At 39.7% G+C, this 17,229-nt stretch overlaps 1 protein-coding gene across 27 annotated transcripts in view; it reads left to right on the forward strand.

The window, feature by feature from the left end:
- The window catches only part of TMEM260 (transmembrane protein 260), a 63,642-nt gene extending 46,654 nt beyond the window's left edge, over positions 1–16,988 (forward strand). For 10 of the 27 annotated variants that reach the window (XM_084981796.1, XM_084981838.1, XM_084981799.1 and 7 more), the window contains 5 exons: positions 79–227; positions 6,713–6,889; positions 8,270–8,323; positions 10,169–10,259; positions 14,712–16,988. In XM_084981796.1, the coding sequence (XP_084837922.1) occupies positions 79–227; positions 6,713–6,889; positions 8,270–8,323; positions 10,169–10,259; positions 14,712–14,966 (726 nt within the window). In that variant the 3' untranslated portion in view covers positions 14,967–16,988. Of the gene's footprint in view, positions 1–78; positions 228–904; positions 1,532–6,712; positions 6,890–8,269; positions 8,324–10,168; positions 10,260–14,667 lie in introns of those variants that run through there. The other 17 variants (XM_084981835.1, XM_084981860.1, XM_084981836.1 and 14 more) reach the window with 6 other exon arrangements.
- The last annotated feature ends 241 nt before the right edge of the window (positions 16,989–17,229 follow it).

Raw genomic sequence — 17,229 nt, forward strand, 5'->3', positions numbered from 1 at the left:
TTTCCACTGTCCTTGACAAACATGATTCTTTTTAGAAATATATTGAAAGCATAATATCATATGTTATCTTTCTGGCAGATGATGACTTATGAGTGGTATTTACCCAAGATGGCCAAACATTTACCAGGTGTCAAGTTTCCTGGGAACCGGTGGAATCCTGTGGAAGGAATATTACCTAGTGGAATGGTCACATTTAATCTTTATCATTTTCTTAAAATAAATAAACAGTAAGCATTCTTTTCATATAATAGCTTTTCTAAAATCTTAAGCTTTTCTAAAATTGTTTGTGTAGCAGCTGTGCTTCATCCAAAAGACCAATTTTCTACACCTATTTCCCTGTCACCGGTGAGATTATCTTTGTAATTAAATTTAATATCTGTGCATAAATGAGGCCAGGCAGAAATAAATGTTATTGTTCTGGGTAAAGGAAAAATAAAGACAGATTAGCAAGAATAGCAAATAAGATCTTCATACAATTCAGAGAAATTGGAGATGTGCCTGCCTACTTGAAATCATTGCAGGTGGATCGCAAGCAATTATAGTTTCCCCCTGATCAACACCATGGCCCCCTTTTAAGTATAATGCAAATGTTTTCCAGGAATAATCACTATATAAAAATAGCTTAAAGATTTTTTTCTAAAGGATAAGGCATTTTTATAAATAAGAAAAACACCTACAGTTATGCTGGTTGAGATAACATATGAGAATTGTGAATACCATACTTGAGAACATAAAATTATTCATAGTTAAGGTCAAGAATAAATAGCTCCTTTGGTGGTATAGTGTTGAGCATTTTTCATGTCTGTGAAATGCTTGGGATTGTCCAAAGTGTGAAGAAGAAAACTTATCTCAGAATTTCTGTTCTCTTATAAAGGGGACTTCAGGAGTTCCCGTCGTGGCGCAGTGGTTAACGAATCCGACTAGGAACCATGAGGTTGCAGGTTCGATCCCTGCCCTTGCTCAGTGGGTTAACAATCCGGCGTTGCCGTGAGCTGTGATGTAGGTTGCAGACGCGGCTCGGATCCTGCGTTGCTGTGGCTTTGGCGTAGTCCGGTGGCTACAGCTCCGATTAGACCCCTAGCCTGGGAACCTCCATATGCCGTGGGAGCGGCCCAAGAAATAGCAAAAAATAAATAAATAAATAAAGGGGACTTCAGAAATTATCTTTGTAAATTCCAAAGTTAAACTTTCCCATACTAAGAACATAATGATGTGGTAATTTTGTGTTCAGAGCCTGACGTTTACTGTGGCTCAAAGGAAAGTAATGGCAGAGTTCCCGTCGTGGCTTAGCAGTTAGTGAACCCAACTAGCATCCATGAGGATGAGGGTTCGATCCCTGGCCTCACTTATTGGGTTAAGGATCCGGCATTGCCGTGAGCTGTGGTGTAGGTCACAGACGCAGCTCGGATCCCGCATTGATGTGTCTGTGGTATAGGCCAGCAGCTACAGCTCTGATTCGACCCCCAGCCTGGGAGCCTCCATATGCTGCAAGTGAGACCCTAAAAAAGACAAAAAGACCAAAAAAAGAAAAGCAAAGAAAGTAATGGGTATAAAGTTGCTGTGAGAGTAATATTAATTTTCTATTTTGGAATAAAATAGTAACAACAATTAACATCTCCAAACAGGCATTATTCAGTCAGTTTTAATTAATTCAGCCTCGTAAACATTAACTGAATCTACTATGTTCCAGCTTGTATTAGGCCCTGGCAATAAAGTGAAACTCAGTTTCAAGTCTGAGTAGACTACAGCCTGGTTGTATACATACATAGCTGAGAATACAACTGGCCATAATACGGTGGAGTAAGCTCTCTACTAATAAAACCTTGTAACATGTGAGACAGTAAATGTTGATTGTGTGTTCACTGAACAGATGATTTAATTGACCATATAAGCCAAGTGTTCTGGGAGCATGGATAAGGAAGAAGTGAATTCTTCCAGGGACATTCATTCAGTATTTATTTAATAAATCTTGGGTATTCAAAATACCCAACACCTATAGTAGCTGCAGATGCGTGGGTGTATCAGCTGGCAATCGTGATGATACTGGTATAGATGAAATGTATAAGCATATTTCACTTAGCATAATGCCTGAGATACATCCCAGTTGTTGTTATGTATCAGTAGTTTATATCTTTCCATTACCACGTAATGTTCCATTGTAGGAATATACTATACTTTATTCATCCACCTGTGGAAGGACATTTTGGTTGTTTTCTAGTTTGGGGCATTTGTGAATAGAGCTGCTATAAACATTTATGTACAGGTTTGTGTGTGAATATGTTTTCATACTTAGGGGTGGGATTATTGGATTGTTTTCTTACCATTGAGTTTTAAGAGTTCTTTGTATATTTAGATACAAATCTTTTGTCAAATATGTGATTCAGGGAGTTCCCATCGTGGCTCAGTGGTTAACGAATCCAACTAGGAACCATGACATTGCAGGTTCATTCCCTGGCCTTGCTCAGTGGGTTAAAAATCCACTGTTGCCATGAGCTGTGGTGTAGGTTGCAGACTTGCTCAGATCCCACATTGCTATGGCTCTGGCATATGCTGATTAGACCCCTAGCCTGGGAACCTCCATATGCCTCGGGTGAGGCCCTAGAAAAGATCAGAGGAGGAAAAAAAAAAAAAAAAAGGATTCATAAATATTTTCTCCAGTCTATAGCTTGACTTTTTAGTCTCTTCAAAGTGTCTTTTGCAGATAAAAGGGTTTTATTTTTCCCAATGAAATCCAATTATCATTTCATTTTTTTTCTTTATGGATCATACTTTGTGATCTCATATCTAAGAACTCTTTGTCTAATGACAGGTCACAGGTATTTTCTTCTAAGAGCTTTATAGTTTTGTGTTTTACATTTCAGATCAATGATCCATTCTGAGTTAACTTTTGCAAGGTAGGGTACTTAGAACAAAGGTCTTCTTTTGCATATGAATGTCATATTGTTCTAATATCATCTGTTGAAAATATTATTCTTTATTCACTGAATTGCATTTGCACCTTTTTCTATGTTTACCCAAAAAATCCTTCTGGGTTTTTTGATTGGTCTTAATTTGATGAGCATTTTCACAGTGTATATATTCTTTTATCCTTTTGCTTTTAACCACCCATGTCATGTTTAAAATGGGTTTCTCATAGAAAGCACATGTCTGGGTCTTGTTTTATTATCCAGTCTGAAGTCTAGTTCTTCATTGTTAATTCAGGCCATTTGCATTTAATGTAAATACTGATGCATCTTAGATATATGTCTATAGTTTTATTTTTTGTTTTTTGTTTGGTCCTGTGGTTTTCATTCTCCTGTTTCTTCTTTCCTGCCTCCTTTTGGATAATTTGATTTTTTTTAGTATTCCATGTTGAATTGTTTTTACTATGTCTCTTGGTAAATTTTTTCAGTGATTGCTCTGGGAATTACAGTATACGTACATACTTAACTTTCCATAATCTACTTAGTACTTCAAGTGGACTGTAGAAACCTTAGTAGCATGTAAGACCCTGTAACAGCCCTACTTTTGATTGTGTTGTCATATATATTAGACATGTGATAATTTTGTTTTCAATCATTATACATATATTTTAGAATTTAAGAGAAAAAATAGTCTAAAATATTTGTCTAGATGTTTACCAGATCTATTGCTCTTCCTCAATCCTGATATTTCAGGTTTCTCTCTTGTATCATTTCTCTTCCATCTTAAGATATTCCTTTAGCATTTCTTTCATGGCAAGACTGTTAATAGTGAATTCTCTTAGTTTTCCTTTTTCTGAAAATGTCTTTCTTTCACCTTCATTTTTGAAGGATATTTCTGGATATGGAATTCTGGGTTAATGATTCTTTTTCCCCCCTTCACTTTAACAACATCATTTTATATCCTCTTGACCCACATAATTTCCGGTAAGAAATCTGCAGTTATTCAAGTCATTGTTTCCCTGTGTGAAATGTATTGTTTTTCTCTGGCTGCTTTCAAGGTTTTGTTTTGTTTCCTTTAGTTTTTAGCCATTTGATTATGATGGATCTGGGCATAAATTTCTTTGAGTTTAACTTAATTGGAATTTACTGAGTTTCTTGAATCTGTAAGATTATATCTTTCACAACATTTGGGAGCGTTTCCAACTTTATTTCTTTAAATGCTTCTGCTCCACATCCTTTCTCTCTCCCTCTGGGACTCTGCTGACACCAGTGCTAAATCTTTTGATGTTTTTTGATACTGTCCCATGGGTGCCTAAGATCTTGTACATTTTTAAAAATATTTTTTCCTCTTTGTTTAAATTACGTAATTTCTCTTTTTTTGTCTTTTAAGGTTTTCTTGTAGTATAGTTGATTTACAATGTTGTGATCACTACTGCTGTACAATAGGGTGATTCAGTTATACATACACACACATCCATTCTTTTTCAAATATAATTTCTCTTGACCTGTCTTCAAGCTCACTGACACATATACTCTTTCAAAAATTATATGAAGCCCGCCCAGTGGAGGAGTAATGGGAATTTGCCCCCGATTCAGAACCCCAGCTCCTCTCATTAGCAAGAAGTGTTCCCCTTCCTCAGAGTTACAGGAACCAGCTGCCACTGTGGAACTGTGCTGCTGCCTCTGCTATGGGCACAGTATTGCCTGGTGCCCAGGGAAGGAGAGAAGGGAAAAAAATCCAGGGGCTTTCCCCTGCTTCTCCAACCCTTGGAGTTCCTTTGCCTGCTCCTTGGGCTAGGGAGAAAAGTGAGGGGCTTTTCCTGGAGCTCCATTGGTCCTCAATTTTCAGATGCCTGTTAATTTTCTGATTTTTTTCTTTTAAAAGATAGTTGTTAATATTGGTATTTGCTGCACACAGAATAAGAGAACGTGTGTTTCTTGTCCTCATGCTTGAAGAACCATGGGAGTTGGAGGAAGGGTGGCTGTGGTTGAGTGGGCACCACAGTGGTATATATTCTGGGCTTTAGGCTTCCTTTGAATTTAGGCCAGGTAATCCTGGAAGGGGAAAAGTGGTAAACTCACCACCGATTTGCTGGAACTTAGAATTCTGGTTTCTTCCCTCAGTCTGCTTTCTACCATTTACTTTTCGGAGTCTTCAGATAGCTGTCCCATGTTTTCTGTTCAGAAATTACAGTCAGGAGTTCCCGTCGTGGCGCAGTGGTTAACGAATCCGACTAGGAACCATGAGGTTGCGGGTTCGGTCCCTGCCCTTGCTCAGTGGGTTAACGATCTGGCGTTGCCGTGAGCTGTGGTGTAGGTCACAGACGCGGCTCGGATCTGGCGTTGCTGTGGCTCTGGTGTAGGCTGGTGGCTACAGCTCCGATTCAACCCCTAGCCTGGGAACCTCCATATGCCGCAGGAGCGGCCCAAGAAATAGCAAACACACACACACACACACACACACAAAAAAAAAAAAAAAGAAAAAAAGAAAGAAATTACAGTCAGGAGTTCCCGTCGTGACACAGTGGTTAACGAATCCGACTAGGAACCATGAGGTTGCGGGTTAGGTCCCTGCCCTTGCTCAGTGGGTTAAGGATCCGGTGTTGCCGTGAGCTGTGGTGTAGGTTGCAGACGCGGCTCAGATCCCGCGTTGCTGTGGCTCTGGCGTAGGCCGGTGGCTACAGCTCCAATTCAACCCCTAGCCTGGGAACCTCCATATGCCGCGGGAGCGGCCCAAGAAATAGCAAAGACCAAAAAAAAAAAAAAAAAGAAGAAGAAGAAAGAAAGAAATTACAGTGAGAGAGACAGAATAGAATATGCTTACTCTGTCTTCCCAGAACCAGAATTCTATTATATTTTACTTTATATCAGATATCTCATTTAATCTTAAACAGCTCTGAAAGGTAGTTAAAACCAATTTTACTGATTAGGAGCCCAGACTCAGGTAGTTAAGTAATTTCTCCCAAATCATAGGAGTAATAAGTGATGGAAAAAAATCTAAAATCTATGGCAGAAATGTTTTGTTTCAATGTTTATGAAGTTTTTTACTTTCAACTAATTTCTCCTAATATGCTCTTTTTTTTTTTTCTACTTGGTAATAGAAGTAGAAAAAAACTTATGTATACATCACAAATTAGATGTTTTTGAACCAGGCTTACTTAAACCATTTCTATTACTAATTTTTTGCAGGATTTGAATCTCCTAATAGTTAATTCAAATTGAATTAATTTTATTCAGCAAATGTCGTGTATTAGCTATGCAGCATACTATGTGGGATTCGGAGTTAAATCAGAGATAGAGCCCCTGTCCTCAGGATGCTTCTGGGCTACTCAGAAAGACTTACAAATGAAAATAACAAGTTCAATAAAATAATGTTAAAAGAGATTAAAAACAAAATGCAATGGAAATTCGAGGAAGGAGAGACTACTACTAAGTAGGGACACAAATGAAGACATATTTATACCTATAAAATTAAAAAGCTATATTATAAATATAATATGTATATTTATACATGAGGCAGAACCCCAGAAACTTGTTCCCAAGTGATTCCTTACAATGTTACAAATGGGTAGGTTTTATCATTTATGTTTGTATGCTTCCTCTTAATCCTCCAGACAGCTTTTTTTTTTTTTAAACACTAATGTAAATTTAAAACAATATATTTGGGAGAGGTTTAAATAAACCGAAGTGTTCACAAATGATTTATTGGTAACCGAGGTCTAAAGAGTCAAAAATGACTCTTTGTGAGTTACATTTATTTAACATTTAGAACTTTCAGTTAAAAATACATATTTTTCTGTTTTCAATAGAAAAGAAACATTTGTTTGCATAGGAATTCATGAAGGTGACCCAACCTGGAAAAAGAACTATTCGCTCTGGCCATGGGGTTCTTGTGACAAATTAGTTTCTTCGGAGATTGCATTCAACCCTGAGGAGTGGATTAAACTTACGAGAAATATCTATAACTGGACTGAAGAATATGGAAGGTATGAAGAGCAGTTATGTTTTCCATCAGCGTATAGCCTTTAAAACCTACTAAATTTTGAAATGCCTTTTAATTTTTTCATATTTTTGTTCTTTTTCTCAATGAGTTGCTAAGGTTGTTATTTGTTGCACACAGATAAAGAGAACGTGTATCTCTTGTCCTCATGCTAAAAGAATCATGGGAGTTGGAGGAAGGTTGTGGTTGTGGCTGTGGTTGCGTGGGCATCACAGTGGTGAGACACATGCCACCTTCCACCCCCAGCTCTCGTGATGCTACATAGTCCGCCCTCCTATATCCCAGACCCTAAAAGTGGAGGAGATTCGTTAAAAGGCACTCACTCTGTTGCCCGTGATAATAAACTTGCCTAAGTTTATTATCCACATGTATACATTTGTCGTTTTTTGTTTGTTTGTTTGTTTGTTTTTCTCTTCAAGAATGGCAGATCATTTCCCTGTGGGGAAGAGTAGGATTGAGTAACTTTTTCTTCACAGTTGTTTGTCATCAGCCTCGTCTGTTGTTTTGGGCATGATCAGTCTTCCTGGAAGCATTTCTACCCAGAGTTGACTCTCTCCCATATGGAAAATGAGTCTCTATCTAAAGAAAGGTGTCTCCATTGTCTGTTTTTTAAATTATTAATTATTGAAAGATTAGATAACTATGGCTTGTAATTCAAGAACAACAGTCAAAATCATATGAACAAATGCTACCAAAGTTTTTTGAGTCAGTATGAGCAAACAGTTTCTGTACACCAGCCAGAGCTGGATAAGGAGTTCTACGTCCAGCTGTCTGTGACTTTTGTGAGGAAACGTTAGAAAATCACCTGTTCTCCAAACAGCTGATGACAGTACAGGTACACAGCATCACTCATTATCTCCACTCTGTCAAAAGAGATACATAATAAGAGTAATTTTAATTAAGAGGGGAAAAAGTCAGCAAATGATGTAGCCAGTGTTCTTTGAGCAGCATCCAACTCCAGCAGTGATTTATCAAAGCCAGGAGTCCCCTCTCTTCAGAGTTTGATGGCTCTTAGCTGTGTCCATAGAATGACCGAGGCCTCACCCCAACCCCACTGCCCACCTGACAGTTCTCAGGAACAGCTGGCTCCCCAGATGCCTCCAGCCTCTTCCCGTTAATCTTTTGTTTGCTCCCCTGAGGCACTGGGGCTTCTTGTGGAGATTAAGAACACATTTACCAAAACTTCAAATTCCTAACAATCACATTTTTCTAGCAGGATAAGTTTGTTATTTTGGTCATTATCAATACTTCAAAATGCAGCCTATTTTATTTGCCTCTTAAGATTATGTATATAAGATAAGAATGACATGTCAGTAGCAATAAAGGTAGCTGGCAGAAAAATGTTACTGTTTTCTTGTAACTACAGGTTTGATCCATCTTCTTGGGAATCTGTGGCCAATGAAGAGATGTGGCAAGCAAGGTGACTAATCTATACTTTTGTGTTTGCAGTCTGTTTTTAATGTGGCAAGGAAGTAGCCTGTGATACTTTTGATTTGGGGTACAGGGGTGCATGGTGATAATAAAAATAATACTGGAGTTCCCTAGTGGCTCAGCAGGTTAAGGATCCAGTGTCACTGCTGTGGCACAGGTTCGATCTCTGGCCTAGAAATTTGCACATGCTGTAGGTGTGGCCAAAATAATAATAATAATAATGTTTATCCGGTTATTTTGTTTGAGGCATTGTACTAGTCATTACACATGCATAATCCCATCTCATCCTGTCAACAACCTGTAGAGACGTTATTATCCCTGTTTTACAAATGAACAAACTGGAGGTAAAGTGGTTGCTTGTCCAAGGCCACACAGATCTAGCAATAGAGTCTAAAACCCACATCTCTTTGATTATGGAACATTCATAATGCCTATGCTCTCCTGCCTCAACTAAACCCAAGCAAGTACCTGAGAAGAAGTTGATCATTGTAACCCTGGCTGTCTGTGTAATGTGCTAGCTAATTACTTAAGCAGTTATTGAATACTCCCTAGAGGCCAGCACTGTGCTAGTCATGGAGCTACATATATGACTAGGACACAGTTCCTACCCTCAAGGAGCTCAGTCTAAAGGAGCAGACAGACATGTTAAAAGAGATGTGACTACTAATGTGTTAGATGCTGTACTTTCCTGTTTTTCCTGTGTGGAACACTTCATGGTGAGGCTGTTGATCTCTTATTATTTTAAAATATTCAAAATAATGTACTTCTAATAGACTTTGGCCTAAATATTAATGTGGAAGTCCTAAGGGATACAAACAGGGGTACCAAGTACATATGAAGTAATTCCTTCAGTAAAAACGTATTGATGCCCTGGAGTTCCTGCTGTGGCGCAATGGCTGACTGAGTCTCTGGGAGTGCTGGGACGTAGGTTCCATCTTCAGTCCAGCACAGTGGATTAAAGGATCCAGCATTGTCACAGCTGCAGCGTAGGCTGCAACTGTGGCTCGGAGCTGATCCCTGTCCTGAGAACTCCATGTGCTGGGAGGTGGCCAAAAAAAACAAACAAACAAGTTGATGCCCACTCCAGGCCAGAGATTGCGCTTTGCACCAAGAATTGAGTTAGGGTATTAAAGGGCTTACATACATTTAAAGAGGTTTTTTTAAAAAAATTGTCAAGAAATATGGTTCTTGACAAAATAACAATTATAAAAAAAAAGGATTTTTGCAATAGTCTTTTTGAAAAAGTTAGAAGATTGCATATTTCAAGTGATGACCCTAGTTTTAGGAACAAATACTTTGAAGAAATAATCAAAGATATACTGAATGTTTGCACAATTCTTCACTGTGATTGAGTGTGGGAAAGCTGGGGGAGAAATCACATAAAAGAAGAAAGCAGGTCATTATTCGGGCAGGTATTGATTTAATTGGTGTGTGGAATACAATTTGGGTGAGTTCATGTGGTCAAAGAGTCCAGCCACCTTTGAAGAACTGGTCACACATGGCATGAGCCGTCGCATTGGGTACCTTCAGGGATGTGCTAACAGACTCAGCAAGTTACACCCTTCCCAGCTGCTCCTGCACAGTGAAAAAGTACATTGGGAGGGAAATGATGTACAACAGTGATGACGAATGTAAGCTTTTTTCTAAAAGATTTGGCAATCAGTGTGAATGCAGTGTCTTGGGGTGGCGGGGGGGGGAGGCTTACTGTTGGTTCAGAGTAGACTTCTTGTGACTATGAGGGGAATGAAGGGCTTTGTATGTTCCTTATTAATGGAAAGGTCTGGCAGATTTAGCTTTGACTGTGAAATTGACATGAACACTTTCCCACTCCCAGGATGAAAACTCCGTTCTTCATCTTTAACCTGGCAGAAACCACAAGTTTGCCTTCAGATGTGAAAGCTCAGCTCTACACTCACGCATATAACGTATGTTGTGCTTTTATATATATAAATATATTTGGGGGGAGAGTGGTGGTGACAGTTTGGGATGGAGGGGGAGGTGTGTCACAGTAGAGTTTTTACTTTTTTGTTTCCAGCTTTATTTGGCATTTTATAAAGCAGTATAAATGGAAAAGTAGTCATGCGTATCACGAATAACATCTAACATAAATGGCTGTGGTCAGCAAAATAATGCATACACACACACACACCCACCAAAGCAGTCCATGTCCTAACCTCCAGCACCTGTGAATATATGATCTTACAAGGCAAAGGGCACTTGGCAGATGTGATTCAGGATCTTGAGTTCGGGAGATGATCCTGTGTTATCCAGGTGGGCCCAGTGTGATCACAAGGGGCCTTATAAGGAGGAGGCAGAAAAGAAGATGTGGCATTGTAGGCAGAAGTCAGAAAAGATTTGAAGATGCTACATGGCTGGCCTGGAAGACGGACGAAGGGCCGTAAGTTAGGGAGTGCAGGCAGCCTCTGGAAGCTGGAAAAGGCAAAGAAATAGACTCTAGAGCCTCCAGAAGGAACACAGCCCTGCTGATTTTATAAAAACTTTGATTTTATGCCTTTTGACCTCCAGAAGTATAAGATAATAAATGTATAGTGTTTCAAGCCACTACAGTTGTGGGGATTAGTTAACAATAGCAATAGGAAATGAATACAATGGCTTTATCTTAAAAACACAAGCTCTGATGGGTTGCCTTTATGCAAAAGTCACAACTCTGGCTACACTTGAAACCATGGGCTTGTGGCTGGTTGAGATTTCATGAGAGAGTTAAAGGTTCCTGGAGAGTGGCTCCGTCTTCTCACATGGTCCCAGGAAGCCAACCAGCCTCAGACCAGCCATGTTAAGGCTCTTACTCAGCTGGTCCTCTGTGATGGGAAGGGGAGTACAGAGCAGAGGCTTGCTGTAGCAGGATGTTAGCAAGCCCCTGCTCTTCTGGGGTTTCTAATCACTGGGCTCTTCCTCACCTTCAGAAGTAGTCTTGGGGCCTGCTGCATGAGAAACAGACATCCTGGTGAAGGCCAGTGAGAACAGAGCCCAGGAGCTGGATGTCTGAGCAAGTGAGGAGGTATTGCTGCTGCCTCTGGGCTGCTTGTCTACTCAACCAGGGCATTTGTTTGGTTCTGAGTTAAAATAGCTGGGAGTCCAATTAGTATGGCAGGTTTGGCTCCTCAGTTGTATGCTCTGTGGCCCATTGTTTAGTCATTCATTCATTCATGCACAGAGCATTTATGGAGCACCCAGAGTCTGTGCCAGATACTGTGCTGCATTGTCTCTGCTGTCAGAGAGGTACAGCTAGAGAGGGAGATGGAAGAGAAGGTGCTCAGTTAGTTGTTAGTTCAGCCTCGCGAGTGATGTGAGAGGTCTGCAGAGATGTGGGGGGGTGCAGAGAGCAGCACAAGAGTGCACTGCCCTGGAGAGAGGGAGGGCGGGGGCTCTTCCACAGGAGATGTCATCGCAGTGTTGTTTTGAAAGATCAGAAGGAGCTGGCCAGACAGATGGTGAGGCAGGATAGTGAGGGAATAGGGGGAGGAAGTCTAGTCTTATAAGGAGGGAACCATAGAGAAAGGCAGAGCCCTCCAAGCTGCCCCCTGGAGGTCAGCCAGGAACTGGTTACAGGAGGCAGGCAGCATGTAGAGGTCTACCTGGCAGTTGAGAGGTCCAGGTTCAAGGCCTGCTCCTCCATTCCTTGTCAACTGTGAGCCAATTAACCTTTCCAGACTTCATTTTTTCTTCAAAAAAAAAAAAAGTACACTGTAAACTTTATGATTATCTCTCATATCCTGGATGTCATATCCTGTTCAGCTCTAATACCCTGTGATTCTGTGAAAAACAAGGAGTATTTAGAAGGGAGAAATCTGAGACTTTACTAGTATTTTATACTCTCATCAGTGATCTGTTCCATGGTCAGTTGTTAGGCCACTACTAAAGCTAGTTCATGGATTTATTGTCCCTTTGGGCCTGTAAGCATTACTTTTTCCAGTAAACATGGGTCTGTAGCATAGTCTATAGGTATCTCCTTCACATGCATCTTCAGATGTGTGACATTGTTTCCTAAACAAACGGGGCCAGATACTTGATGGTTCAACACAGATCACCCCCAGGACAGGTTTTTCAAGAATATTCTTGTTAGGTATAAATACTTTCATTAGCATTCACATTACCCTGCTCTATAGCTTATACAGAACATTAAGTTCAAGTGGGGGAACAGGAACAATCCCTGTATCTTTAGAAATACATCTGATATACTGACGCTGTCCCCAATAAATAGAATATGTTCCATTAAGACTAATGTCACAGTGATACAAACATAGAGGAGGAAATATAATTCTACATAATGAGAAATGACTATAAACTTCTTAAGATACATGTGTCTTGGAGTTCCTATGGTGGCTCAGCAGGTTAAGAACCCAAAATACTGTCTCTGAGGATGTAGATTCGATCCCTGGCCTTACTCAGTGGGTTAAGGATCCGGTGTTGCCACCACCTATAGCGTAGGTCACAGATTCAGCTTGGATCCTGCAATGCTGTGGCTGTGGTGTAGGCTGGCAGCTATATCTCCGATTTGACCCCTAGCCTAGGAACTTCCATATGCCACAGGTGTAGCCATAAAGAAAAAAATTTTTAAAAACCTGTCTTTAATGGGCCAACTTCAGAATGAATTGATGAGACATCAGTAACAGAGTTCTAGAAGAGGGTAGCATGGTTGTTCTGATGTGTTAAGACTCTGGCAGGGAGGTCAGCAGTGAGCTTCTTATTCTCTTGGGCCATTTGGAGACATGCTCACTCAAGTGCTGGCATCTGGCTTGCTTTCCAAAACCTTAGCAGGATTCTGTAAACTTGCAAAAGAAAAGAAGCTGAGCAGTTTCTGAGCACCTACTTTGTGCTGGGCAGCCTGCCATGTCCCTCATCAGAGAGAGGCTTGGAAAGAGAAGGAATGGATATAAAAAAGACTATAAGGAAAGGTAGAGAAATTTTGAATATTTTACCAAGAAAATGAAAGGGTAGGAGGCTGACTTAATAGCTCTGATGTCTATGAAATTGCAAGGTGACTCTTTCCTATTTTATGGAGTGAAGGAATTAAGAGGCAAATAGCTTTGGCATTCCCACTGTGGTGCCCTGGGATTCTGCACCGTCTCTGTAGCACTAGGACACAGGTTTGATCCCCAGCACAGTGGGTTAAAAAGGATCAAGCATTAACATGGCTGCGGTGTAGGTCGCAAATCTGATCAGACCAGATCTGATCCCTGGCCTGGGAACTCCGTATGCTGAGGGACGGCCAAAAAAGAAAAAAGAAAATCACTTTAAAAGGCAGTTTGAGGAATTTAAGGTTATTAATATCAAAATGACATATCAAATATGGATTGGGGAATTTTTCATGGGGATGTTGTTTTGAAATAGATCAAATATGTATTTGCTTTGGAGAAGGAGTTGGGGAAATAATGTAATTGGGTCCCTTTCAACTGAATGATGTAATGAGTACAGTTCTAATTCAAAAAGCCCTTGTCCCTGGAGAAAGCGTCATTGCTTGTCCTGTGCTCTCATGGAGGCTACTGGTTAACTCAAGTGCCTGCGGATCTGACTGCAATTCGATAATCCCCAAGAAGGCTGTGAAATTCCCAAATAAGCAAGTGTAATGTGCTGTTTTGTAGATTTGCACCTACTTTTGGTGGTTTATTTGTTAAATTTTCATGTTTTTCCTCTGGAAAATGCAGTATTAAAGATTCTAACTCTATCCAATTAATACTGTCTCTGATATTGAAAAACAAGATCTGAATTCCTGTGGGCAAAATTTTAATGATGAAAACTGTAATTTTAGGACTCTGTGAAGATTTTCAATATCTCACTTTAAGGATGTCTCTTAAATTCTGTTATGCCCAGCCTGTTCAATGCTGGATTTGTTTGAGTTGGTTTATTGTTGCTATTGTTGTTACTGTTGTTTCTAATGTAGACAGAAATGAATGTGAAAATGCGGGACAAAATTTAAATTCTTTAAGTCCTTTTTCTACTGAGTTTTCTAAAGAAAGCCAATTTTTTTTTCTCTGGTAGCTAAATTTAGAATTTCAGCTTTTCTGCCTGTTGAGTAAACAGCTTTCCATGAATTAGAACTAAATCCTTTTCCCTGAACATCTTTCTGGAGGAAGAGCATTTTGTCCTGACACAGGGTGTCTTAGGTTCCCTCTGCAACATCCGAAAAACCCCAGAAGCAGTTTTAGATGAAGCACATTTGCCTCCTGCTACTGTAATAATTACAGTACCATCCCTGCATTTTCTGCATGGCCTGCCAATGATTAGATTTTTACTGTAGGCTGCTTGGGTGTTTCCCCCTACCCCCATGTGTTATTAATTCCTCTGTGTTTTCTGTTTTTTGAAAAAAAAAAGTCAAGGGATGACAATGGCATACCAACATGTTTGCTGTCTTCCAGCTTTATAAGGAGATTGTCTATTTACGAAAGGAGCACCCAGTGAACTGGCACAAGAACTATGCCATCGCCTGTGAGCGGATGCTGCGCCTTCAGGAAAGCGGTGCAGACCCTGAAGTCTTGTTATCTGAAACCATCAGACATTTCCGTCTCTACACCCAGAAAGCACGGAATGATCCACAGCTGGCTGATATTTCAGCCGCGCTAAAGCACCTAAGAAAAGAACTGCAAAGTCTGAGAAATAGGAAAAATGTCTGACATAGCAAACTGTGAAAAACCTGTTCGGTGTTCAGCTTCCAAAATTCTGAAGTCCAGAACTTTTTCCTCCAAGAAAAGAAATGGTATAAAAAATGGAAGACTCATCTGTCTCCCATGTAACACGGTGCAGCAGTACTGTTTCACGGGGGTCTTAACGACGGACGTGCTATTTATGCAAATTCTGTTTAGCCCATGTTACTGAATTAGCATTTCAGTGAGAATATTGTGAAAAATCTTCCTGCTTTCACAATCTCTAGCCAAATGACTTGCTTGACTAGATTCTAGAAGAGAATGAACTATTTTTATATACTTAAAATATTGACATGAATCTTAAGGGCCCTGCTTATTGGAATTGGTATTGAAGTTAAATTCTTAAAATACTAATACCAGAGCAAAGACATTCGCTGTTTCCCAGAAGTGAAATCATTTTTTTTTAAGAATGAATCTTGTTACACTTCAAGTTAGAATACCTTTTTTTTTTTTTTTTAAGTAACTGTGGTTGTTACATAATCTCACACTTCAAGCTAAAAACCAACTGGGTGATCTTTTGAAAGAAGTTGGGGTTTTGTCTTAAATCATCCTTCGAAATCACTAAAAAATTCAGCTAATTGTTTGCTTTTTTCAGTTGCTTAAACTGATTGGCAAGTAAAAAGGATTTTGTCGTTCCTTAATTAATTTTATATTCATGTTTTACTTCTATTTGGGCTCATAAATCTGGGCCCAATAATTAGTAGGCTCCTGCTACTAATGCCAAAAAAAAAAAAAAAAAAGCGGGAGTCAGGGGTAGGGAAGTGGTTCAATAAATTCATTTCTGTTACAAGCATCTTTTATACATATTACTAAAGAGAACATAGTAAGAAATGCAAATAATAGTTCTTTATTTTATTATGACAGTTAATTAATAGCAACCTGTTTTAATGAATAAAGTCACTCAGAGTCCTTCAGCACTTCCTAAGTAGAGGCCCGAATCCGTAGGGATTCTTTTCCCCCCAATTGTATAGCTCCTAGACTCCAAGCACTATATAGGCCCCTGTATAGAAATGCTCACTAATGAAGAGGGAGGGCTAGAAGCTTGTCTGCATTCAAAGATCACTGGTGAGTCATTCAGCAAGAAAAGGCCCCTTACCAGGAATAGTCACAGTTCCGTGGCATTGTACTAGCGAAAGCGTCTGATCAAAGGTCTCCTGTGGAGCTTGCATGGTTCCCTTTCATACTACGACCATAATTAAAACCACTAATTCTCTTTTAAAATGCTGCAGGATGCCATGTAGGCATCTGTCTGGAGTGTCCTTTGTGATGTCATAAGCTGTTAAGGACCAGTGCCGAGGGCTTTTGAGTGAAATGCCAGTCATGAAGGTGCTTCAAGACAAGGGTGCCTCTAAAAGCTTGACAGGGCCTTGACTGCACAATTCGAGCTGAATTTGCCCCTTGTCAGCTGCCAGTAAATAAATCTCAAAGGGGGAAAAGCTGAAGTTTCATTACCTGATCCATGGGGCTTTGTTGGTTTTGGCATCACACAGGGGAAGCTCTTGCCCCTCCATTCTCTGGATTTGAAGATGTCCATTGGAGCCTGCAGTGCCTGGACAGGGTTCAGAGCGGAACCTTTTGAAGAGTGTCAATAGTTGTAACAGTTCAGCTGTTAGGAAGACAAATAAATGGAGGAGCTCATTAATCCGCTTTTGGCTCTCGGTGCCTTTTGCCCTTTTATCACAGCCTTATTAGGCTCCTACTCATCTTGAACCAGAAAAAAATGAATTGAAGTTGTTGAGTACTAATTGGCAAAGACTTTTAATCATGGGCCAAGAACTTTCACTGACTTGAAAGTAACTTCTCCACAGGGAAGAACCAAAAACCTGGTTTACCTTAAAACAAAAACCTGTTGGAGTTCAGTGTGGTGTAAAAATTTAAGGAAGCATCAATAAATTGTCTAAGTTGATCCATTTGAAAGAATTGTGTAAGATTATGATTTCCACTTTTCTTTTAAACAGCTACAATAAAATTCAAATATACATTCCCCAGAAATGCACTGTCTTTAGTTGTTCAGGAAAAGAGATTGTGTGCATGTGTGAGATGATCTTATTGGTTTCTGAACATCTATATACTGTATATGGAGTAATATGTGAATATTCATTTCAGCATCTACATACACATCTGGAATGGAGGAATCTTATCAAAAGTAATATTTCCTATTTATAGCCTTAAGAATGGCAAATAAGGGCCTCTTTTTGAAGATATCTGCATTTTAAATGTGTGTCTAGGAGTT

Source organism: Sus scrofa, chromosome 1 (genome assembly GCF_054392235.1).
Source record: "Sus scrofa isolate SSC_HxYL_T2T_F1_AM1 chromosome 1, Sscrofa_HxYL_maternal_Yorkshire_Landrace_v2.0, whole genome shotgun sequence".
NCBI classification, from domain to species: Eukaryota; Metazoa; Chordata; class Mammalia; order Artiodactyla; family Suidae; genus Sus; species Sus scrofa.